Consider the following 24,666-nt stretch of genomic DNA (forward strand, 5'->3'; position numbering starts at 1 on the left):
TTGAATCACTAACATGTGCCCTAAAGAATTCATATAAGAGTTGAATGCATAAGTTCCAATAAAAAATATTTATTTTATTAATATGTGTTTTAAAGTCACATGTTAACATTCGGATTTGGACCCTCTCATGTTCTTTTGGTGCTGTCCTCTCTTTGTTTCTCATCTAAGGTGGTGATTCATAAAGAAGGAAAAGAAAATAGTTTTGAAAAGAGAAAAAAAATAATGAATAATTGAGATTGATGTTAAATGGAAACATGAGAGAAAGAGTATGAGATTATCGAAATCCGTTAACATTCTCCTTTAAATTTTACTAAAAGAGACTACAGGCTTATGAAACCAAAACAAAAATAATTGCACTTCATTAATATATATAAGTTCTGTCTATCACAAAATTATTTGAACATGCAAACCTTAACTACTCACTCATTATGGATAACTACTAAAAAAAACTGAGAGACATAATAAAAGTCCAATTTTTGCTTAGTAAATAATTATCATCACAATATACATTTAGTAAGTGGACTGGGCAATGGGCTTAGAGGTAAAATCAAACTAGCCCAATTAATATGAGAAAGGAAACAGACCCAAAACAATAAAACTCTAAACGTCCATTTGGCGAGATAAGGTCTAGGCGAGGTAAGCAATGACGGATGACGCCCCTAAGACGGATTTACTCACGATAACAAAATATCTTCATCCTTCCCTGCCTTAGCGATTAACTTGGGAATGAAGAAAACAACTCCTTGAAACTGTCATGGCTTGGAGACCAAGGTTTTATTCCTACTTCCACGCTGCATCACCGAAAAAGGCGCTGAAGACCGGATTTATAGGAACCCTAGCTTGGAGAAGAAGGCTTTAATGGTCTATAAATAGTTTCATATTTTCATCTGTAGATAGATCGAATTCTGACTTATAAAACTCTCAGGGTTGTTGGGATTGAACTGAGTGTAATCACACCATTTGATCAATAATACAAACCCCCTTGTTTTTTACCAGAACAGTAAGTAATTATCATTTATTTAAAATAAATAAATATGAAAAATACAATATTCTTCAACTTGGTCGACATATTCTATCGGTCAATAATAAGAAAAAATGAACATGAACCAAAACAAACAAAATGGGAAAAAAAAAAAAGAAGAGACACAAGATTGTCCCCCAAGTTTCATAATTGAAAATTAAATCAATATCATGAGTCTATACTATGACTGATGATATTTTTATAACACATGATCGATCGACTCTAGTCTTCAAATCATATTTCAAATACTTTTGTAGGGTATGACAAATCTAAGAAAACCAATTGCAAGTAAGTAAAACATCTATTCAAGAAGTAATACATGTTCATATGTGGATGCTTTTTATGTTTCAAATTTTTTTTAAAATTTAATTTCTTTTTATGACTTGTACTTTTAGGATACTCTTATAATTTTTCTAAACATTTTTCATTTTGTTTTATAAATTATCTAAATTTATTGAAAATGGTGTATTATCATATTATATTTTCTCAATTAATTTGCCAATTGATGTTATCATATTATCTTTTTAGAGTATACTAGTATATGAGATGAATTTTTTTTTCTCAACAGAATAGTTTTCATTCACAAAAGTTAAAAATTGAACTTATAACCATTTATTATATTTAAGAGGCATAAATCTCTTATCACATGAACCAATTTATCGTTATTCATACCCCTCAAACTTAAATATATATTTCTTTCTTCCTTAAAATGGGTGCATATTAAATATTAGAGAAATGATAATTCAACACAAAATACCGACAAAAATGTGTCAAAAATACGGTTTCAAAATTTTTAAATATTTTTTTGGCATCAATTTGCGTGCAACATGTATAAATAAGAACATGTCCATCTTTTGTCTATACTTTTTTGTGTCTAAATAACAGCTCTCTAAATATTAATTAAAAATATTTTGTCAGAGAATATATTTACCTCTGACCAAGTTCTTCATATTATTTTTAATGAATAATTACAACTACATGTTTCTTGTTTCACTGTTTTTGAATTCTTCCAATCAATTCTTTCTTTGATAAAATTCCTTAACCATTTTTTTTACGAAAGATTGCTCATAATATTTCATTAACTAAAATATGTTCGATACAAGATCACCTTAACCACTTAATTCAATCTTAAGTTATAATACTCCTTCACTTCAAAGAATAAAATACAAATTAATTATAACAACTTTAAACCATTTGTATATGAACTTTAGCGGACAACAACTTATTTTTAAAAACAAAATTTGTCTTAACTCACACGTCTTGATTGAATAATGGGATCAATCTTATATGTATGGTGTCAAAGCACTAAGCATAAAAGATAAGACATAAGACAATGAAAATTACACCAACATAGTAGAATAGTACAATCATGGGAGTAAGTGCACGCTTTACTGAAAAACACATTGTGTTGTGTCTTAGTATATGAACTCGAGGAAATTAAAAAACATTAAATCTAGTTTAACTTCAATTAGTGAAACTAATATAGTCTTTGTTCCAAGACCAAAACGTTGAACGATGTCTCCTTTTGAGAATATGAAACCGATCAAATCCACATATAATAGTGCCTCACATTCCCTAAATTCAAAGCAGACAGAACGTAGAATATATGAGATTTGTGTCAGTATTATAGATTACTCCATTCGATTGTTGAATAGTCTATGTATGATTTTACCTTTTATATACTTTAATTATGATATACACTTTCAAGTGGAAAATGTTATACATAGCGGATAAATCACAATCAATCGTATATATTTCACTTACGGGTTTGTAAATTTTAGAGAGTATATAGATTATTCAATAAATTTAAAAAATAGATTTTGTTTATAAATGTGACCAGAATGAGTACCTTATTCTATGCAAAAGTTTAAAGAATTTAGACAAAAAAGTCCCTGATTTAAATTAATTGCTTCAATGTAAAATGCTCCCTTCAAAATGCCCCGTCACCAAGGTAGACAGGCCACAATATCATTTAACACGATATTTCAACACATCTAAATGTGTTATTTGACGGATGATCTATTTTGTCAGTCTCACATACGTCAAAATAGATCATCCGTCAAATAGTACGGTTAGAGGTGTTGAAATATTGTATTAAATAATATTGTGGTTTGTCCACGTTAATGACAATATCATTTAACGCGATACTTCAACTCCTCTGTATGTGCTATTGAACATGGGACCACTAATAAGGAATATACCTGTCTACATTTTTTTTTATCTGCAAACCTAGCAAGCATGCTTCCATTGTGCCTTTATGTACTAGTATTATATAAATGCACACGGATTGAAATAAGTTTCATATAAGTGTTAAGTTCATCATAGTAAGAGAATCATTGTAACAAATACTAAAATTCTAAAAATACTGAAATATGGAAGAGAGCATGTCAGGCTTTTGCATGAGATCATCTGGAAGTAAAAGTGGGAGCAGCAGCAACAGCAGTGGCACAAAGTGTGGACGTTGGAATCCAACAACAGAACAAGTTAAACTTCTGACTGAACTTTTCAGAGCAGGGCTCAGAACTCCAAGCACTGATCAAATTCAAAAAATATCCAATCAACTTAGTTTTTATGGTAAGATTGAGAGCAAGAATGTGTTCTATTGGTTTCAAAATCATAAAGCTCGGGAAAGACAAAAACGTAGGAAGGTTTCTTTTGATTATGACAAGGATGTCTTCATTCATAGAGATCACAACTCTATCAATGCTTCAACACAAAGTAAGTTACAAATAATTTACTCATTTAGTTTTGTATTAGTATGTAATATATATGGTGACTTATGTACATGTTTGAAATCGCAGTGAATTTAACAAAAGTAATATTATAATGCTATTAAAAAAAATACTATGATTTTGTTAAAGCTTTTAAGGGTGTGTTTGTTCTATTAAAAAAAATAAGGAACCGAATTTGTTAATTTCAGTTGTACGGTGTTTGATTTTAAAGATGTTTGTGAAACTAGACAAATTGGGGCTAAGGGAAATTTTTGTTCCTCCACACGGTCGTGCACAAGTTGTTTAAAATATCAAAATAACTTTTTGTCCATCAAAGATTGTACATGTCAAAATGTATTCAATACCTTAAACCTTTATATATCCTGTGTTATTATGTTCAGTACTTACATTTTGAAGATCAAACCAGACCTTAAATGTAACTTTTGCCAAAATCAAAATTGCACACTTTGATTTTGTCAAACTAGATATCAATTTAAAATGCAGGAAAGATATAGTACTATTGCTACTAACTAAATAAGGGTGAAGTAAGTCCTTGAAAATTTTCTTATGCATGTTTATTCAATAACCATATGAAACTTCATTATAATAAGCTTGTGATGATGACTAATATGTCTATGATATTTCTTTTCTTTTCATATTGCAGGGTTTGTTGAGATGTACTCAGAGCCTGATAGGGTGATTGAGACTCTTGAGCTTTTTCCATTGAACTCATTTGGTGAATCAGAACCATCAGAGAAGCTGAATATGCATATAAATGAATGCATGGAAAATAATACAATGTTTGCATACACATGTACAATGGGAGAACAAATGGAGCATCCACCATTAGACTTGCGGTTGAGCTTTGTGTAAAAGAGACTCAAATCACTTTTTTGATTATATTACTGAAAAATGTTTAGGACTATCATGGATGTAGCTTTAAAATTAATATTTACCTAGTGATTAGCCTCTCATTAACGGAAATGTTATAATTAAATGCCTTGATATTTGACTACGAATCCTAGTTCAACCGACAGAAATGTCGAATCTCGATCCTTCAGTTTGTATGCATGAATTTCTAATGGCTTGTCATTTCATCTATATACCAAACAAAAATACCTTGATATTCTACCAACAATAAATAAATGGTTCAGGTAGTAAACGTCTTGAGCCCCTTAAATAGGTGGTGAAATGTTCGATTATTGGCAGCTGCGTATGGAAAGAATTCAGTTGAGAGGGGAAGAACTTACCTAATAATTATATGCTTCACTGATTTTCCGACAGAAATTAGTCATCCCAAACGACGGTGAAAATTCATATGACAAAAAAAAATGTCTTCATATTATATTGCATGCCTTATGTAATTTAGTATATTATATGTTGGATAAGATTGTATTTGGATATTGAATATAAAGAAGAATTGGGATTCTAATTATTGTTAAGAGTCCCACAACGGTTGCGAGATGGCCTGAATGAATGTTTATAAGTAAGAGACAATTTTCACTTTACAAATTGGTTTTGTAAGGATGAGTTAGACCCAATACTTATTTCAAAGATGGTATCAGAGCCTCTCCACGATCCGTTGGGCCACCTGTTATCAGGTTTCCGCTATCGGGCAACCCACCGTTTATATCCACGCACCAAGCCCAATAGTGCAGGGCGTGAGGGGTTTGTTAAGAAGTCACACATCAGTTGCGAGATGACCTGAATAAGTGTTTATATATCAGAGGCAATCTTCACCTTACAAGCCGGTTTTGTAAGGATGAGTTAGACCCAATACCCAATTCTAAGATGGTATCAGAGCCTCTCCACAATCTATTGGGCCACCTGTTATCAGGTTTCCGCTATCGGGCCACATACCGTTTATATCCACGCACCAAGCCTAATAATGTTGGGCGTGAGGGGGGTGTTAAGAGTCCCACATCGGTTGTGAGATGACCTGAATGAATGTTTATAATAAGCAAGAGACAATCCTCACTTTATATGTCTCACCTTAGAAAGCATTCTGGAAGATTACTTTAGTCTACATTACAAATTAGTCATACCTTGGGTTTACAAATCTTTGAATATCTTGAACCATATTCACACATATAAACAATATAATGTGTATACTTCAAAAACATTACTAGGTATCTATCTAAGTTGGGGAATGTCACATCTTGTTATTCACGACTTGATCCTAATTTTGTTTCGTAGAAAGAGGTAATTTGGATTAATTATGGAGATAAGTTGGGTTAACAGGGGTTGGCTTGGGACCTTGGAGTGTACTCCGATTTAGGTCTCAAGTTTGATTCCATTTGGTGTCAATTTCAGTGGTTAGTCCATACAGAAAAAAAATACTCTGACTTTAAATGAGGTCCCCGCAAATGGACGGTCAGATTGGTCCATTCGAATTAGTTGTCGGTCCTTGGACTAGATAACGATATTTTTTTTTTAAAAAAAAAAGTACTTTCACTAACGTTCACGTGAAATGAAGTTAGCAAGTCATGTGCAGGAGAAAAGAAAATGTGAAATAATCTTTTGAACATTTGTTATATTAGGGGCTGTTTGGTTTGGGGGTTTTGAAGGAGAAGAGACCGGTTCCTGCATAATATATACAATATTTTTGTCAATTGTGTTAAGCTCGCAGACATTTATGTGTGAATATTCTACTACGATGATATGCAAATTTTTTTTTTACGGTACCTATTTTTTTTTACAGTACCTCATTTAATCACATATCATGATGTTTCGTTTATAATATGAAGCAAATTATAACAAAAAGATTATGATAATTATCTCTGATATACTACTACTAATTCCATCTTTATTCTTTAACAACAATATATTAATTTAAATGCAGCACTACTCTTTTCTTTCACATTAAAAAACCTCAGCTTAAAAACACAATTGGATAAAGAATTGATCCTAAATTGGATAAACAATTGGAGAAATTTAGCTTAAATTAATCCTTAAATTGTTCATCCTCCTTTTATAACTGTTGGATTAATTTAAGGATCCAGTGAAACGTTATTAGCACTTGTATTATCAACAGTTACACAACAAACTTTTTTAATCCCCCATTCTTTCAAGCATGCCTCTAAACCCTTACCAATTGTTTCCCCCTTATGATATGAAATCAAATTAAAACTCAATATTTTTTTTATTGAACACCCACCCCTCATCAATGTAATGACAAGCTACAACCATGTAATTCAAATTTTGTACCGATGTCCAACAATCGGTGGTAAGAGAAACCATTTGTTTATTTGCAGACAATATGCTCTTTAACTTCTCTTTCTCATCATTATATAAAAGCATGCAATCTTTAGCAACAATGAAGAAGTCAAGCTTGTTTATAAATGTTATATTATTATTAATTATTAATATCAATACTACATGACATCTTCCATAATCAGAAATCAAAAATCACATGAGCAACTCTTGAGATGAGAGTAAATCGAAACAAAGAAGCTTGAGAGTAAATCATAAATAAAAAATAATAATAAGCTTGAGACGAAATCGAAACAAAAAGGTGTTTGGAGGGACGAGAACGGAGAAGCTTGAGGTGAGATTGTTGAGAGAAGCTCGCGCAGCGATTTTGTGGCTGAGAACAAAAGTATTGATGAGTTAGAGGTGCTTGTTGTTCTCCTTGTGTTGGAGTGATAACATTCATAGGAGGTAGAAGAGTCAGCTTGTGTGCTTATTGAAGTACAAAAGTATTTTTATATCGTATTCACGGGGACTGATGCGATATCAGTGGCGTTCAACAATTAATATTGTTTTAAGTATAAGGCAAGTAGTTTGTTTATAAACATCCAAACTCACAACACATATAAATTCAGCAAGATATAACACAGAGACAAAGCTATTGGGATTAGATATTGTTAACTACTTTTCTAATGCAAACTCTTAATCGATTGTATACTTTTTAAATTTCAAATATGCTCTCACCTATCGTTCACATACGTGTCCGTGTCCAGAGCACGACAAGAGATCTAATGTATTCATCAACCCAATTCCTCGAGTCGTTAATCAATAAACTAGCATTGAGATTCGATAGTGTACGTGAATGTGAACCTAACACTATCCCTAGGAATTAGCATTCCACGTGTGAATTTATTTCGGTTCCTTTAAGTAAAAAGTCTATGTTTAGAGTTTTCTAAATCAAAATATCAATTTCGGAGTTTTATGTCAAAAAACATTAAGCACAGAAATAAACCATCAAACTCAAACTCAAAGGGTCTCCAATCCTCTTTTGTACTTAAAAAAAACACTCTACTCAAACAAGGTTTCATATTATATTTTTTAGTAAAAAAAAAATATATAGTCTATAAATTTTAGTTCAACCGATAATGTCAATATTGTTATGCTGAATATAATCATCCGAGTTCAATCAACTGACAATATTGATGTTGCTAAATTGAACATATTTACTTGGATTCAAATCCCAGAACTCTGTCTGTGTGAGTTTCAATTGTATTTGACATTTCGTCTATAAACACAAAAAAAATCATATATTTTGGTCGAAAAAAGAGTCCTTAAACATGATTTTCCATTAATTGGGCCCAACATGATTTGGGCTGATCGGGTGGGCTATATATACCGTTAAGTCAGTATAAAGCCCAAAAGCAAAAGAAAATAAATTCTTATTTCAATTGAAAGGGTTTAGGTGAGATCGGAATCACAAAGAAGTAATAAACAAAGAGAAACTTCGATTATTCATTCATCGATTCACAGAGAACAAAAATTAGGGTTTGAAATCAAAATCACAAGAACAATGGATGTGATAAAGACGCAACAAATTTCATGGAGAGCGATAGAGAAAGTTGTAGTTCACCCTTTAGTTTTGCTTAGCATAGTCGATAACTACAACAGAGTCGCCAAAGACACTCGCAAACGTGTCGTCGGTGTTTTGCTCGGTTCATCTTTCAAAGGCACCGTTGATATCACCAACAGCTATGCCGGTTCGTTTTTTCAATTTCAATTTTGCAATTTCAAATTTTCAATTTTCATTACAATAACAAAAACTAACTCAATTGTTGATTGCTTTGAACAGTTCCATTTGAAGAAGATGATAAGGATCCTAGCATTTGGTTTCTTGATCATAATTATCATGAATCAATGTTCTCTATGTTTAAGAGAATCAATGGTATGGAATGTTATTGTTATTTTAACTATTTTTCTGTTTTTAGGATTTCAAATTAGATGTAATTAAAGATATGTTTTTTTTTGTTATTGATCAATTTTTTTGTTTGTTGCAGCTAAGGAGCATGTTGTGGGGTGGTATAGTACTGGACCAAAATTGAGAGAAAACGACCTTGATATTCATGGTTTATTCAATGAGTATGTTTCTTAACCTTAAATCCACAATATGGCTGTGTTTCAATCTTGTGTTTATTATTGCAATTAGGAGCTTATGCTTTGGTGTATTTTCTTTTTTATAGCTATGACTCTATAAGTAGTATAGTTTTGTTGAGTGAGGTGTTTCTATTGTAGCATAGTTATATTCAAATGGAAAATTAAGAATAAGAACATGCGCATGACATTTACTTGTAACCTAAGAGTTAAGAATTGGTTGTAGACATGATATAACACAACATTATAGATCTATGATGTTAATAGCGGCGCTATAGAGGGATAGCATAGGCAGACCCCCCTACCTGCTATGCTATAGGTCCGCTTTCCGCTATTTGCAGGTGAATAGCATTTTCGTAGCAGCAGACCCCCTCCCCGCTATGCTATAGGTCCGCTATGTTATAGGTCTGCTTTCCGCTATTTGCAGGTGAATAGCGTTTCTACTACCCGCTATAAGCATTTTTGGGGTCGGCACTACGGGCCACTATCCGAGATTAACAACATAGTTATAGATGTTGTTTGTATACCTCTTAAAAGGTTAGTGTAGCATAGATGAGGATGTAGTGTTGGATGTGTGGTAAGACTAGACGGGATAGGATTAGAATTTAAAAATAACAACACTAAGGAGAGAGTTGCGGTAGCACCACCTATCGTAAAAAAGATTGTGGAAACTCGGCTTAGGTGACTTGGGCATTTACAGAGAAGACATGTAGGTTTTGTAGTAAGGAGAGTAGATCAGATGCAGGGTAGTCAATTCACTAGAGATAGAGGAAGACATATAAGAGAAACTATTAAGAAAGATCTAGAGATTAATGAGTTTGATACATATATGTTATATGATAGAACAGTATAGCGTTGTTTGATCCATGTAGCCGACCCCATTTTGTGGGATAAGACTTGGTTGTTGTTTGTATACCTCTTATTAACGTTCATATCAATTTTTGGGTTGTTGCAGCTATGTTCCAAATCCTGTTTTGGTTATAATTGATGTCGAACCTAAGGAGTTGGGAATTCCTACAAAAGCTTACTATGCTGTTGAAGAGGTTAAAGAGGTTGGACTGAAGTACCCTTTATCTTTCTTTGAAATTTTGTACTTGTGATTTTATTTATATTGCGTGTTGTCACAATCACTCTGCTTTATGTGATCAAAGCAGTTAGTGTTTGCTTGACACTTAATCGTTGAATGTAGGAACTGACAGTTGGTTTGTTTTGATTGTAGAATGCAACTCAGAAAAGCCAAAAGGTCTTTGTGCATGTGCAGTCGGAAATTGCTGCTCATGAAGTTGAGGAAATAGGTATGGGATGGAATGTGGAGCTGCTGGGTTTTCTTTTTGCTTTCTTTTTTTGGTTTAATTTTAATCTTTTTTAATTAATGCCGAATCTCTTTGAATCCTATCCACATGGTTCTTGTTAGTCTAAAAACTCTAAACATGTTATCTTATAAGTTTATTTTCTTCTTTCCCTTGTGCAGGAGTGGAACACTTGCTCAGAGATGTGAAGGATACAACCATTAGCACCCTTGCAACAGAGGTGCCTTTTGTTTATACTTTTTTTATACATTGATTCCATTCTAGTTGGTTTTGGTTTTGTTGTCCTTCCCCTAATGATGTATAAATTTCCGACAATGTCATGTAGGTAAGTGCAAAACTCACAGCCTTGAAGGGTTTGGATGCAAGACTCAAAGAGATAAGAAGTTATCTTGACCTTGTCATTGATGAAAAACTTCCCTTGAACCATGAGATCCTGTACCATTTGCAGGTTGGTTTCCATAATCTATGTAATTGATGATTCTCTTGTTAGACAAATGGTCCAGGAATTTACGTTGATATATTTTCTGCTTATCAACTTCACAGTGTTTAATTAAATTCAAAACTGGATTTTAAATCAGTCACTTGACTTTAGCGACTAAAATACTACTAATTACTTGAAAGGATCAGATTTGTGCTTCTTCAGTGTGTTTTTTTGGTGGGTTTACTCTATTATTGTGTTTCACCATGTCTTGTTTTATTTTGCTAGGACGTATTCAACCTGCTTCCAAATCTTAATGTCACTGATTTGATCAAGGCTTTTGCAGGTTAAGAATTTGACTTAATGTTAAATATGAATGTTATAGTGTTATGCAATTTCCTTTCTAGATTGTTGATCCGTGTCCTCATTGTGCAGTGAAAACGAATGATATGATGCTAGTAATATACCTGTCGTCTCTCATCAGAAGTGTAATTGCACTTCACAACTTGATTAACAACAAGGTGAGATTGCACTATTGAATCATGCATTGCTGCTAGTATTTGTTATTGGTGTCTCCCGATTTTGGATTTATATTTAGTAGTTGTTACTATATTGTTACAGTTACAATTTTAGAAATGTCAGCAAATTTTAACTTAGTACTCCTTCAGAGTGTTACCATGCTTTGTTTCTTGAGCTTCAGTTGAGTAATTTGGGTTGATTTGTTGAAATTGCTTTCAATTATGTTGAAGTTTAGTATATAGGCCATTGTTAAATGTGATATGCTTGTCAAGTGAAACATTTGAAACCATTAATGTGATTTATGTTTCTTAACATATGAATCATCATTTTAGATGCTCAACAAAGAACATGAAAGGGCTGAAGACTCAAAATCAGTGCCTGTACCTAGTACAGGAGGAAGTTGAGATTTGAGAGGCGTGTGATACTTGGAGTTCGAAGGGCACTGTTATTTAATATGATCAATACATGGGCCAAGCCAACTGACACCTTTCCGGCCACTCCTGAGTTTTTCTTCATGGTTTAATGAAATACATGTAATATGGCACAATGATCTTTTAACTCAAGGAATACATGTAACATTGCTTTCGCTCGTGATTCTATATTATGTATTTTAATTTTATTGCTGCTTTTTGTTTTTGATTATCTAGTAGCTTAACTCAACCGTTGAAGATAAATATATATTTTTTACTATTGTTAGTAGGATTCATATCTGAACTGATCTTTATTCTCATTGGTTTTGTTGATGCCTTGCATCTGCTGAACTGATAGCTTTCAACATGAGTTCGTTGTCAACTCCACTGAAATTTAATATTTGAAATCTTAACTGGAAATTAACTATTAGAATTTATACGCGGCCCACTCCTGTTCAAAAGAAGAATTTATACGCCCACTTTTAGCAATATTCACTTGCCATACATGCATGTTCATGCAATGTACGTTGCAGATTTATTTTATATGCATCAGTGACATTTTAGAAACAGGGATCCCAATGATCATGATGATTCTTTGATTTGTTTGTTTTAAAAATCAAGTTTTGCACTTCATAGCTAGCTAGCTATGCATATCACATGTAAGTTGGTGATTCACATTAATTTTGCCATTAGGTTACTTGATAAAAAAAAATCTATATTTCTTCTAAAAAGAAATTATAGTGCGTTACTATAATTATAGGTGTATAAAAGTTAAATCGTGTCATCCTTGCTTGACGACAACTATGAGCATGGTGTTACTTCACCAGCTCTTGATTGACAACTGTTGATTCATGAGAGCAGATCCTCTCCCGTGTACTTCTATTACAATTACAATTTTAACTGTGTTTTTTCTTAATAACATGGATGGCTGTGAGTACATTGGACCATGACACTAGTTTGAATTTGTTCTGGTATTTTCAAAATTTAAACCAAATATATAACTTTTCGATCAACTTTGGCGTATAAATAGAAATAAAGGGAGTATATCTAAGAACTATGTTTGGATTGATCAGGTAACAATACCCATTTAGGAAACACTTATCTCAACATCTTCAATGAGAAAATGAAAACCTTTTTGGTTTTACTTCTAAAGAAAAATCTTACATAAACTCTTACATGCACAAGTACAAGTCAGAAGTGCTAAAACTAAACTCAATCGTATAACACAAGATATGATGGATCTAAAACTAAAGAACAAAACTTGAATACATTTAATCCTCATATGAAACCGATTGTTCAAAATCAGCATCCATAATAACCCCATCCAAAACATGAACAACAATCTCATTTTTTCTAACATCAATTATTTCAGACCTAATCCTATTAACAACAAACATTCCATCAACATCTTTTGAAACATACAAAGGAAAACCAGACAAAGAATCATAAGACAAAACCTCACCAAACCTTAAATCAACCGAACATAGTGTACGAGGAACAGCAGAGAAACCCAACACACGACTCACAATTGCATATGTATCATTAAACTTGTCTTGTTTCAAACTATCATTGACATTCAAATGCAGATCACGTTTAAAGGCTTCCTCGGATGGAACAAAAACTGTAAAAGCAAGATCTTGTGGTAACATTTCAATCATCATTTCACCAAACTTTCCCAAGTTAAAATCTTGATAGGAAATTTTTCTAGATCTGGTAATTGGGTCAAACCCCATTTTCTGATTAGTCTTGTTTTGAGCTTCTGGAAGCTTGAAAAATGTTACAGTTATGATGAAAATGCAGCAAACGGTTACTAGAATGGTTACAAGAGCGATTGAATGCTTCAAGATAAGATGCTTCTTCATTTTGATTAAACCCAATAATCCACTATATGAATTGTTGCTAATCTTAAATATAAATTTGTGAAATTTTCAACTAGTTGTGATGGACAAGACCCAAAATTTGAGGTTGTAAAGGTGAAGACTTGAACTTGAAGAGTCAAAGGAAAAGAAACATAAAGTGGTGCAATACCCACTAAACATAAAGTGGTGCAATACCCACTAATGTCTAATAGGAAAATCTTAAAATACAAGAAACTGAGCTGAGATAACAATATTTTCATTCAAAATTGCTCCAATTTCATGAATGAACTTGATACTTTAAGCATTTTATATGTTTAAAATTTTAGTTTATTTTTTCAAAACATTTTATATTTTTATTTCTTAAAATTGGTGTTAATTTTACTTATTAACAAAGAAAAAATAGACTATTAAAGTGAACTTTTACAAAAAAAAAAAAATACTCTCTCCGGTCCTATATATAAGAAACACATTGAGAAAAACACACATACTAAGGAGACTTATTTTTTTATTAAAAATTCTAAAATGTTATGTGTTATTCTAAAACTAATCTTGGGAATGTGTATGTAATTAATACATAACATTGAAATAAGTTGCATTTTATACAATTTAATAAGGGTATATAAGGAATTATTTATTTAAAAAAGAATAAATTTAAAGAGTGTTTCTTATAAAAATGACAAAAAAAAAATTTCAAAGTGTTTCTTATATATAGGACCGGAGGGAGTAAATAAATTTGGTTACAAAGCTAAATGAAAAGACAAAAGAAAAAGCAAAAACTATGCTCTAAGGAACCGGGTACATACGGTAGATTCGGAGAGGAGCTCCAAGAGGTCGGGCGGAGGGGGGAAATGGATCAATCTAGTAGTGGGTGAGGGACACCAAGTTTAGCTAGAAAATTATTAATCCCTTCGTTAAGGTTGTGAACGATGTGAACCTACCAATGTTGATTGATAAGATTTTTATGTGGATCAAAGTAACATACATGTGAACTCATGCCACGCAAGTTGCGAGCTAGGAACACAAGAGATGAAGGTGGATGTCATATTGCGAGCTTCCATGGAAAGACGATAATTAGGAAAAGAAGCATTGGGGAAGTAAGAGTTATGATTATGCCCAGACCGCCAGATATCAGTAGCAAAGGTATTGGAATTAGCCGATGACAACCACGTCTTGAGCCAGTTGAATCGGAGGTTGAAAAGAAATTCCTAGAGGAGAGAACTTTTACAATTTTGAATACAATAAAAATGTCAAATAAGTATTTTATCTTATTTCTATGACTCACTTAAAAAATATATTTTCTCTTTATTAACAGTAAAATTATCAAAGATTTGATAAAAGTAGAAAAAGTTTTTACAAACTAAAGTGACTCTTTGTTATTAAAAAGTAGAGTTTAATTTATATGCACCGTCAGTGTAAAATTATTTTGCACATGCGTCCAATAATATATCGACACATCATGTATGGTAATTAAAAACACATGATGTGTCACATTCATTAAATGATGTGACAACGCGTCATTGAATGTATGTGTAAAAAAAAATTACACCGACGGTGCACAACAATTAAACTCTCATATTACATTAAGAATAGCTAAGGTGTTATGAATTTTGTAAGTAAATTATAAAATTTAATAATTTTGAACTTTTTGACCTACATATTAATCTCATATTTTTCAATGAACTAATTTCTTTATAGGATTCTACATATTTCATTGCAATATAATATTAAAAATTTAAATGGTAAATAACTTTTCGAGCAACTAATAGGGGTGAAATTTTGTTATTTTGAATTAAATAGACAATGGGTTGCTACACAATATGGGATGCACAAATCAAGACTAAAAGGGGGTTCAAGAAGCATTTAAGTGGTGTAGGCTGGGGGGAGGATATAGCATTTTATGGGTGTTAGAAGGACTGAAGGAGAAATTTTATCTTGCTTGCTGAAAACTTACTTTTGGTAGTAAAACTTTTGTTAGTTTTGTAATTTCATAAAAATTAATTTTATATATATATATATATATATATATATATATATATATATATATATATATATATATATATGTATATATGTAAGATAATTACACTTGAATGAAAGATAAACATGCAATAAATTGTGCCATTAACCATTTTTGGATGACAAAATCAAACATTTTAAACACTACATCTTAAAACATGAGATACCATATTGCTATACAAAGTTAATGTTGTCTTTCATTTTCCATGTAAAAATCAGCAAAGAGGTTTGCATCCTATAGATATGTTGCAACACACTAATATAGATTAGTTTGAATTTTTGTAAAATATTTTTTTTTTTAATCTAAAAATATATCTTTTTGAATTTGAAAGAATTTGTCTCTTTTTCATTCTAGATTGAACCAATCCTTTTGATCTTATTAAGAAATGAAGTATTTTGTGGTGATCATTCCATAAGACTTATCATTCATCTTCTCTATAGAAGTTTGAGTGTGCCACCATCCCTTTCATCTATATTCTTTCCATCTTTTATGTTTTCATCTTCATACAATTCCTTTATTGTTTTTTTTTGTTCTCACAATCCTGCCCTTTTATATTTCCTTGTCATTTTAATTCTATCTTCACTTTGTTATTTAAATCTAATTTCTCGAATCCATTTTTTTTAGAAAGTGTACCTAATTTTTCACATCAATGTCTATTTTTAAAATTTTAACCGTAATGATGACTCTTGTTTTGTAGCATATTATCTTCTTTTTTTTTTGTTGTGAAATCTATGTTTTTAATATATTAACTTAAATATTAGTAAAAAAAAAACTTAAATAATATAGTTGGAGTCGGAAAATCGGTGGCGGAGGGTACTTCCTCAGTCCCACCCTATAATGTCTTCGGGAAATTTTTTTCCTCCATCTCCGTCTCTACTAAAAAAAATTCTCGACTTCGAAGCTCCGAACAGATAATTCTCATAGGAAACTCGTTAACATATGTAAATTCACATCCCTATTTTAAAGTGAGATGAGCGACCGCTTGGATATGTCATCCATCTCTAAAATTCTTCGTCCATGTAAAGGTGTTAACCTTTTTTGTAGCAAATCTTACCTCTCGTTTTAAATACAAAAAAAAATTCATCAATAAAAACTAATGTTCTTAATTTAAATTTAAATTAAATATTATTAATTTTTTATTGACCATTTTTTTTATATTAAGATCCGAGGAAGTACCTTCACTAATAATTAGTAATAGACCCGTGTTATCGCACTAATCACTATTAACGTTTCGCCGATATTTTTAAAAGTTACACTTTACTAATTAAAATTAAAAAAAAAAATTTCTTATGTTAGATATATTTGATCAGTTATATGAATCATAGCATAATTTATCTCATGTAATAATAACGATAACAATTATCGGTATTCACTTAATTTTGTGCCATATCCAAACTTCATATACAACTAGACAATATTCTCACCGTCCATAACTTTTCAACAAAAAAATAAAGTTATTGAGCAACTAACTATTCTTTGGATTCGTCAAAAAAAAAAAAAACTATTCTTTGGATTAATAGTTGGTGAATATTGGCCTTGCAATTGACCAAAGTTATTGTGGTACGACCTTATCAATATAATGTGAAATAATTTATAGCCAATTGTTTTGCAGATACGTTTGGGGTTTAAATTTGTGATTCAGAATTGAAAGCTGCATTGGCTGAATATTGTAGATTCCAATCAAAGTGATGCACTTTCGTGGTCCATTATCAATTTCATTATTACCTCTCTCTATTCTATGAACCCACGCGGTTCATTGCATGAATACCTAGCACATTTGATGGGATACCTCTAAATTAATTAACCTAATGTTTTTTTGCCCTTAATGTTACTCATAGTGAATGCGATTATATTTGTCGGTATGGCCAATTCTTGCCATTGGGCTAGGGATATATACATGTGGGGATATGTTTAATTAAGCTCTATTTTTTTAACCCTAAGCAAGTAATTAATTGGCATTTGGATCATGTTCTACTTAGTACTTACTTTTAGTGTGTCACTTGTGATTTTAAGTTTTATAAATGTAACCGATGTGAAATTTCTTAACGTATTTCTTCGCATTTAATATTATTAGGTTTGAGGCGCGAATATAAATCGTAGATTATCCGATTTAAAAACTTGATAGTAGACGGCTTTTAAGGTGGATCCAACTCATTCTTATAAAATTGATTTTTAAAGTATGAATTATTTTTACTTTATAAATATATATTCAGTTAGCATCGATGTGAAACTTAACAAAAGTTGCATATTTAAAAATAATTAAGTGACAAATATTATATTTGAAAATTAAACAACTTAGTGATGTTGACAAGGTGGAATTGTGGAAATCTTGATATGATATAACGGATACCTTGTATACAATATCTCTAGCTATAGGAGAAATCCAATTTCTTGATGTCAAGTAGACAAGGTCATCAACAAAGAGAGAGTACATATCATTATAATATCAACATAAAACACATAATCAAACATAAGATATAACCAACATTAACGACCATTATGCTTGACAATGACTTATGCATATATCCTAATCATTAATTATCAAGTAACTCCCATACATGAATCCTTTCTAACTTTTGGTTGATATGGGTAGAGTCACTTGCTACGAACACGGTGTAGATATTATTAAAGATTTTTATAAACTAAACAAAACAAGGTGACATTTTATAACAATAAAACTCTAAAAAGAAATTGATAAAATATGATACAATTTGATTTATATTGTTAATTCATTTTATATATTTTTATGTATCAAGCTATGCAATAGCTCAAGGAATAGTAGACGGAAAATTGAGATAATTTTGTGGGGAAGAGGAATAGATAATAGAATTTTTTTTTTTTTTTAACGAAAAGATAATAGATATGTTGGCTACCTTCTTGTTAAAATCTTCAACTAATTTTAATGTATAAATGTACATATTATTAGAACTTGCTTTTATTTGCTTATAAAAAAAAGGTTAAATATGATTTTTAAAAATATTATATTTTTTTATATTATATTTTGAGTTCTTAAATATGATTTTTAAAAATAGACCTTACTTGGTCTCTAATGTGAAATTTTTGGTTGACTAAACCGACGAAAAACGCCACATAAGTTTCATAGAGTCATTTAATGGTTATTATTTGCGCATTCACGTCATTAAATAAGTTTGTGCGGTATCTATGTGACATTTTTCGTTCGTCCAATTAACTAAAATTTCACGGTATGAATGAATATTGAAAAGACAAAAATATAGAAATTAAAAATATAATAAAAAAATACATGTATTATTTTTAAAAATCCGCTAAAATATAGAGAATTAAAACGTATTTAATGAAAAAGAGTCATACATTTCAACCGGCCCACTTTCTACTAATAATAAAGATCCCAAAAATAAAAGTCAACGAAGTCCAATCTAAAATTGAAACGTGACATCTATATTTAAAAATAATATCATGTGAGGCAAGTGGAACAACTAGTTCTCTGCTCCAAAACTTTGTACATCTGAATTTGGTTCATATAAATCATCCACATAAAAGTATGAAATGACAACCAATATATATCAAGTGGTAAGGTGAGTAGTATCAAAATAAAAGTGTATGGAAAAATATATAATTCAACACGAGTCTTTGAACGTATAATACATGTGTTAATGTCAAAAGTGTATAGAAGGGAACAAGTTTAATCTTCTTCATTTCTTATATGTGAACTTGTATTTACTTTGTCGAGACAAAACATAGTCCCCCGATTGACTCTCATTATGGATTAGGGAAACTGATCTTTCTGATATTTGCATGTGTTTTGATCTTTCTAGGATGTTTTTAATTTGTTAGAGTATAATAATTTATGTTTCTATAAGCATAACTTGATTAGTAGGAATATTATTAACAGCAAGAAGTTGAATCAGTGCAATAATGCGTCTCGGAGACTCAATTGGAGTTGAAGGTCACCAATCCATCCACGGCTAATAAGAGCACTGAGAACATCCCTAGAACTAGTGTGGACAATATCTTTCGGGACACACAAAGTTGTGCACTTCCTTTAGTAGCACAAAGGGATATGCAAATTATAAGACAAACATGGGCATATAGACATTGCGGAGCAAGAACAAGAGTTTACAACAGTTATATCTAAGCAACAAAAAAAGAATAATAATAGAATAGCCAAAAGTGCAGATCAGCCTTACCACACTCGCTTCAAATGTGCCCCTCCTCACATGTCCCTATGAAATTGGAGAGGGTTTGGCAAACCGAAACTAGAGCTCTTTGTGAATTCCCTTTGCAGGTTTTTTTTTTTTTGGACTACTTTGATTTTGGTTACTTTTGGGATAAAGTCTAGCTCCCCATGTACATTTTTTATTTATTTATTTATATTATTATGAGCTATAAGTATAGGATGAGAGTGTTTAGATGTATCAACTTAGTTGGGATGCTACTCAATTTTTGATGTCTAGATGCTCTTAGCTTATCTAAATAAAATTAGTAGGAATATTGCATTTTATATGTAAGGTCGGAGTTCGAACTCAAGATCTCCCACTTATTCATTTCAAGAGATGAATTCTTAAGAATTAGAGAAAGAATAAAAAATAAGATGCACACATTCTTCTGTAAAATTGTTATGGAGAGAATCAGTGAGATATCTGTAATTTGAACTCAATCTTCTAGCTACATATAAAATACGATGTTCTAATTAACTGAGATAAATTTACAAGGAGAAGGCGAGTTTTCTATTAGAGCAATTGTGTGGAGTATTTTGACAAAACTTCTAACAATTTGGATGGATCAAATAAATGGGATAACAATTCTCTAATTTGAGTTCTTTGTACCTTTCTCATTGTATCTTCTATAAGGTCTAATTTTCCAATCTTATTTAAAAGTTCCAATAATATATGTATATTGGATTTTTAAGACAGTTATAGATTTCTCATTGTATATTAAGTTTTTAAGACAATTCTCTTGGATTGATTTTTAAGACAGTTCCAATTTCCTTTTTCTTTTCCCTTAGTTTATCCTTAACCAATCTCTTCATTATAGACAAGACTCTTTCTCCAATATTATCAATTTTGCTTAAAGTTACACAAATGATCATAGTATATATGAACCATTGATTTTTTTCACTTGTCAAACCATTTACAAGCCTTAGCTACTCAATCCTCAATCAAATCTCAAAAAATAACCTTCATTTTTTAGTGAGTTTAAATTGGACTTTGACCTTCTAAAATACAAATTAATAATACTACATATATTCCAATTTATAAATTACTTTACAATATCAACAAAATTTATTTTTACATTTAGTAAAGTTATATATTTTTTCGGTAGTCTCACATTGTAACATTTTTGGTAAAAAAAAAAGGTAAAATTAAATAATTGACAAGAAAATTCACAAATAAAACACAGATGATCAAAGAGAAGAGAAAATAAATAGTCAATATGAAAACATTAACAACATAATATATCATTACAAAATTAAAATCAAAAGCAGATAAAAAAAAAAACTAAAACAAACAACAATTATGTCACAATAAACCCCACATCCCCAAGAACACATCACACACTTGGAACCATACAATACAATTACAACAACAAAATCAGTAGTAGTTAACTTGTCCCCACCACAAAACAACACGTGTCATAACTGCCTAGTAGCATAAACCATAAACTCAGCATCATTCTCAAGCCCCGCCATAGTTTCTGGCGCCAAAACAACCTCTAAATCAACGGTCCCACTTCCATCTCTCCCCGGAAACGCCGAAATCTTACCGTCAAATTTATTCGCTTTCCCACTCCTAACTGCTAACGGTTTTCCCCAACCAAAATCATTATCGTACATTGGAAACCTCGGAGAACTACCCATTGTTATAGAACCACCATCAGGATTCCCCAATGGAAAACACCTTGGATTGTTCTCCCAATCCTCTACAAACTTCCTCACCATACCATTATCATGCGCCTTCACGTTTTTATTCAGCTGCTCCGCACACCACCGTATGTCTTTCGACATTACGTCTCCGGCGGAAGCGTAAGTTGGAACGCTCTGGATAGCATTTCCGAAATAAAATGATTCTAGCTCCGGTTTAACACGGTGTCTACAATTAACCGCCATTCTAAAAGTAGTTGTTTTGGATGGATGAAATTTCCTCGCGCGCGTGACTGCACGCCATAGTAACGCGCATAGAGATTGAAAAGATGAAATCTCAACCGTTTCTGTTTCTGTTACGGTAACCGTTTGTTGTTTTGAATTAACATTGGTTTTAAACCAATTTTCAATTAACGCCGCTACCTTACCGTTACCGTTTTCTTTATTGTTGTTGTTATTGTTATAGTGATCGTTCATGTGTTTCTGCATCAATTCAACGGCGTTGTTATTTTCCGTCCAGCGTCGGTTATTAGCTCTGGCTTTGAGTTTCTGAATTGCTTCTCTGCTGAAGCTAAATATTCTTTCTCGAATTGGAGCGTCGGCGTTGAATGTCACTACCGGACCTCCCTCCGGTAACCGGAGAACAGCGTTTGAGATTAAAACAGAGTCGCGACGGAAGCTTGGAGAATTTCTGATACATTTGTTTGCTCCTCTGCATAATTGTGCAAATGTATTGAAGAAATTCCAGAAGGAAGTACCGTCGGTGACAGCATGATTAACGGCACAGCCGATAAAAATACCGTCGGAAAGTTCAGTTACTTGAACGGCCATTATTGGAGAATAATGACCGCTGTAACTGACTTTCCGATCAAAAGTAAAAAATTCTTTGAAAGACTCATTGACATCCATGGTCGATAAAAGATCATGGATGTAGAGTTCAGTGGCAATGGCAGTGATAAAATCGACGCCAGCGTCGTTGCAGGTTATGTAAACATAACCGTCCGAGTCAGTGGTTAAACGACCGGCGAGAGGTGGAAAGATTGAGAGAGTTCTAGATAGAGCAGTTTTGATTATAGCAATTAGATTATGAAAGGGAATTGATGGTTTTGTGAAGAGACAACCTTTTTGGATGTAGTGACAAGAAAGCATAGGAAGATCTGAAACAGAGAGTTTAAGGTTTCCAATAGTGGATTTTTGGTCAGGGATTATAGTACATTTTGAGAACAAGGTAGGAGAAGAAGAAGGCATTGTTTGGTTTCTTTTGGTGTTTAATTGAAAAAGGGGAAATGAATAAAAGTGATTTTTTGTTCTTGTTCCTTTCTCTATCTCTCTCTCTATTCCTTTTTGTGGTCTTAAATTGGGAAGTGTAGAGTGAGGTGAGATGAGAAAAGAGGGTGGGAGTGTTCTAGTATTTATAAGAGTAGATGGTGTCTAGATTCATGCATCTTAATAGAGAAATGATATTTGTACAACTATTTTTTGACAACTTTTGAGATAATTTTCTCTCTCATACTCACATTATTTTTTTACTTTCTCTCTATTGCTTTGATTTTTGTGCCAACACCTACTTTTATTTGTAAATTTATCGTTGTCCCAAAAGTTGTCACTTAAATTGTTGTTCAAATAACACAACTCATCTTAATATGATGACAAAGCTGCTACTATTATTACTCCCTCCGGTCCTTTTTATAAGGAACACTTTGGGGAAAAAATTTGGTCCTTTTTATAAGAAACTTTGACCAATTTTCAAATATTTTAAATGCTTAATTTCACTTATGCCCTTATTTATTATGAGAAATAATATTAAAATTAAGTAAGTTAGTTGAATCAAAAGTAATTAAATAAAGGTATAGATGGAATAAGTTTAAATTTATAGGAGTATTAAATGAAGATAACTATTTACAATGTGTTTTCTTGGTCTGTGTGATTTTTTCAAAGTGTTCCTTATAATAAGGACCGGAGGGAGTATTATTTTTGTTTCATTTCTTTAATGCATTCATTTGGGAGATTTTAATTAATTAATATCTCATGCTTCAATCAAGTAGTAATAGTGAAGTGAATTATTTGGCGGTTGTTTTTTGATTGCTTGTTAAGTGGTATGTTAAATGTGAAATTTCGCAGAAAAGACAAAAAAAGGAGTTGATAAATTAACGTTTTAAGTTTTATTTGGATTAAAAGTATGTTTAGTGTTAGTTTATTGTCAAAAAAAAGTATGTTTAGTTTATAGAAGAAAGGGAGAGGAAAGAAAGGTAAGGAAAGGAGTTTGTTTGGTCAAAAATTAGTCACATGTTGTGATAAAAAATTGGGCACATGTTAAATTAGATGAGTATAATCTATTTTAACCCTTCTCTTACTAACAATTAATTATTGGTAGCTATACATCAATTTTATTTGTGTTTAGAGGTATAAGTTCATGTCAATATATATCTATATACTCTGTATTCAATTAGAGAGGTATTTATTAACTCTTATATTTGGGATTGAACTTTTGGGTCGGATTAAGTCTAATGACTCGTCCATCAATTCAATATCATATTTGTTGGTTTATATGAACACTCTATTATGATTTTATAAGTTATGTTTTATTTTTATCTTCTTTCACCCGCCTCAAGTTTATATTCATTGGGTGTCAAAGGTTTGTAGGTATATCTCCTTCATCCTCGTCATCTCTCAATTGGAATTCTGCCTCCACTTTCATTCACAAAGCATGACTTTTACCGATACCATTATGAATATGTTGTATTTATGAACATTTTGATTCGATGATCAAGTGAGATGATAAATTTTTATTTAGATACTTTACTCTTTAGCAAACGAATTTCAAGGCTATAAGGTGAAATCTTTTTAGTCAATTGAGTAAAACCTAATAAAATGAGAGGATCCACATATTTGCTTGGATACGCCATCAATGCGACTCCATAGCGTATGTGGACCTACCCCATTCCAAAACAGATAATATACAAAATACTTTAAATTTGGCATCCACTAAAAACAAATATTATGAAAAAATGATAACAAAAATTATATTGACATAATGGGACACTTGGAAGAGAAAGGATGGGTATTCTTGGTGGGCTAAAAGTAGATACGCATGAGATTGTGTTGCCATTGATATAATATAGGAAAGTAGAATGAACATTCAACACAAAGATTATTGTTTGGACTCTCAATGGAAAGTTAGATATAAAACTCACAAAAAGAGTGAAACCAAGAAGTACTTGAATAGTT

General features: G+C 31.7%; 4 protein-coding genes across 4 annotated transcripts; 2 read left to right on the forward strand and 2 right to left on the reverse strand.

Annotated features, from left to right (window-relative positions):
• The first annotated feature begins 3,353 nt into the window (after window positions 1–3,353).
• LOC123920958 (WUSCHEL-related homeobox 7-like) lies at window positions 3,354–4,710 on the forward strand. Its single transcript, XM_045973320.1, has 2 exons — window positions 3,354–3,739; window positions 4,397–4,710. The coding sequence occupies exons 1-2, from the start codon at window positions 3,394–3,396 to the stop codon at window positions 4,603–4,605; spliced, it is 555 nt and encodes a 184-aa protein (XP_045829276.1). The 5' UTR covers window positions 3,354–3,393; the 3' UTR covers window positions 4,606–4,710.
• A 3,647-nt stretch (window positions 4,711–8,357) lies between these two features.
• LOC123920963 (26S proteasome non-ATPase regulatory subunit 7 homolog A) lies at window positions 8,358–11,935 on the forward strand. The gene is made up of 10 exons (XM_045973327.1): window positions 8,358–8,678; window positions 8,771–8,863; window positions 8,976–9,057; window positions 10,025–10,121; window positions 10,289–10,364; window positions 10,541–10,599; window positions 10,705–10,827; window positions 11,086–11,143; window positions 11,233–11,318; window positions 11,649–11,935. Exons 1-10 carry the CDS (start codon window positions 8,492–8,494, stop codon window positions 11,718–11,720), a joined length of 933 nt encoding a protein of 310 aa, XP_045829283.1. The 5' UTR covers window positions 8,358–8,491; the 3' UTR covers window positions 11,721–11,935.
• An 872-nt stretch (window positions 11,936–12,807) lies between these two features.
• LOC123920964 lies at window positions 12,808–13,748 on the reverse strand. Its single transcript, XM_045973328.1, has one exon. The coding sequence runs from the start codon at window positions 13,586–13,588 to the stop codon at window positions 12,998–13,000; it is 591 nt and encodes a 196-aa protein (XP_045829284.1). The 5' UTR covers window positions 13,589–13,748; the 3' UTR covers window positions 12,808–12,997.
• A 7,234-nt stretch (window positions 13,749–20,982) lies between these two features.
• On the reverse strand, window positions 20,983–22,830 carry LOC123920965 (protein ENHANCED PSEUDOMONAS SUSCEPTIBILITY 1-like). Its single transcript, XM_045973329.1, has one exon. It carries the CDS (start codon window positions 22,684–22,686, stop codon window positions 21,211–21,213), a length of 1,476 nt encoding a protein of 491 aa, XP_045829285.1. The 5' UTR covers window positions 22,687–22,830; the 3' UTR covers window positions 20,983–21,210.
• Window positions 22,831–24,666: the final 1,836 nt, after the last annotated feature.

This window comes from Trifolium pratense, linkage group LG4 (assembly GCF_020283565.1).
Source record: "Trifolium pratense cultivar HEN17-A07 linkage group LG4, ARS_RC_1.1, whole genome shotgun sequence".
NCBI lineage: Eukaryota > Viridiplantae > Streptophyta > Magnoliopsida > Fabales > Fabaceae > Trifolium > Trifolium pratense.

Excerpts from the sequence above, each read along its gene's own strand:
- LOC123920958 (XM_045973320.1), top strand. The coding sequence starts at position 3,394 with ATGGAAGAGAGCATGTCAGGCTTTTGCATGAGATCATCTGGAAGTAAA. Across the intron at positions 3,740-4,396 it reads TATCAATGCTTCAACACAAA|GGTTTGTTGAGATGTACTCA; the intron begins GTAAGTTACAAA and ends TTCATATTGCAG.
- LOC123920963 (XM_045973327.1), top strand. The coding sequence starts at position 8,492 with ATGGATGTGATAAAGACGCAACAAATTTCATGGAGAGCGATAGAGAAA. Across the intron at positions 10,122-10,288 it reads CTGTTGAAGAGGTTAAAGAG|AATGCAACTCAGAAAAGCCA; the intron begins GTTGGACTGAAG and ends TTTTGATTGTAG. Across the intron at positions 10,828-11,085 it reads AGATCCTGTACCATTTGCAG|GACGTATTCAACCTGCTTCC; the intron begins GTTGGTTTCCAT and ends TTATTTTGCTAG.
- LOC123920964 (XM_045973328.1), bottom strand. The coding sequence starts at position 13,588 with ATGAAGAAGCATCTTATCTTGAAGCATTCAATCGCTCTTGTAACCATT.
- LOC123920965 (XM_045973329.1), bottom strand. The coding sequence starts at position 22,686 with ATGCCTTCTTCTTCTCCTACCTTGTTCTCAAAATGTACTATAATCCCT.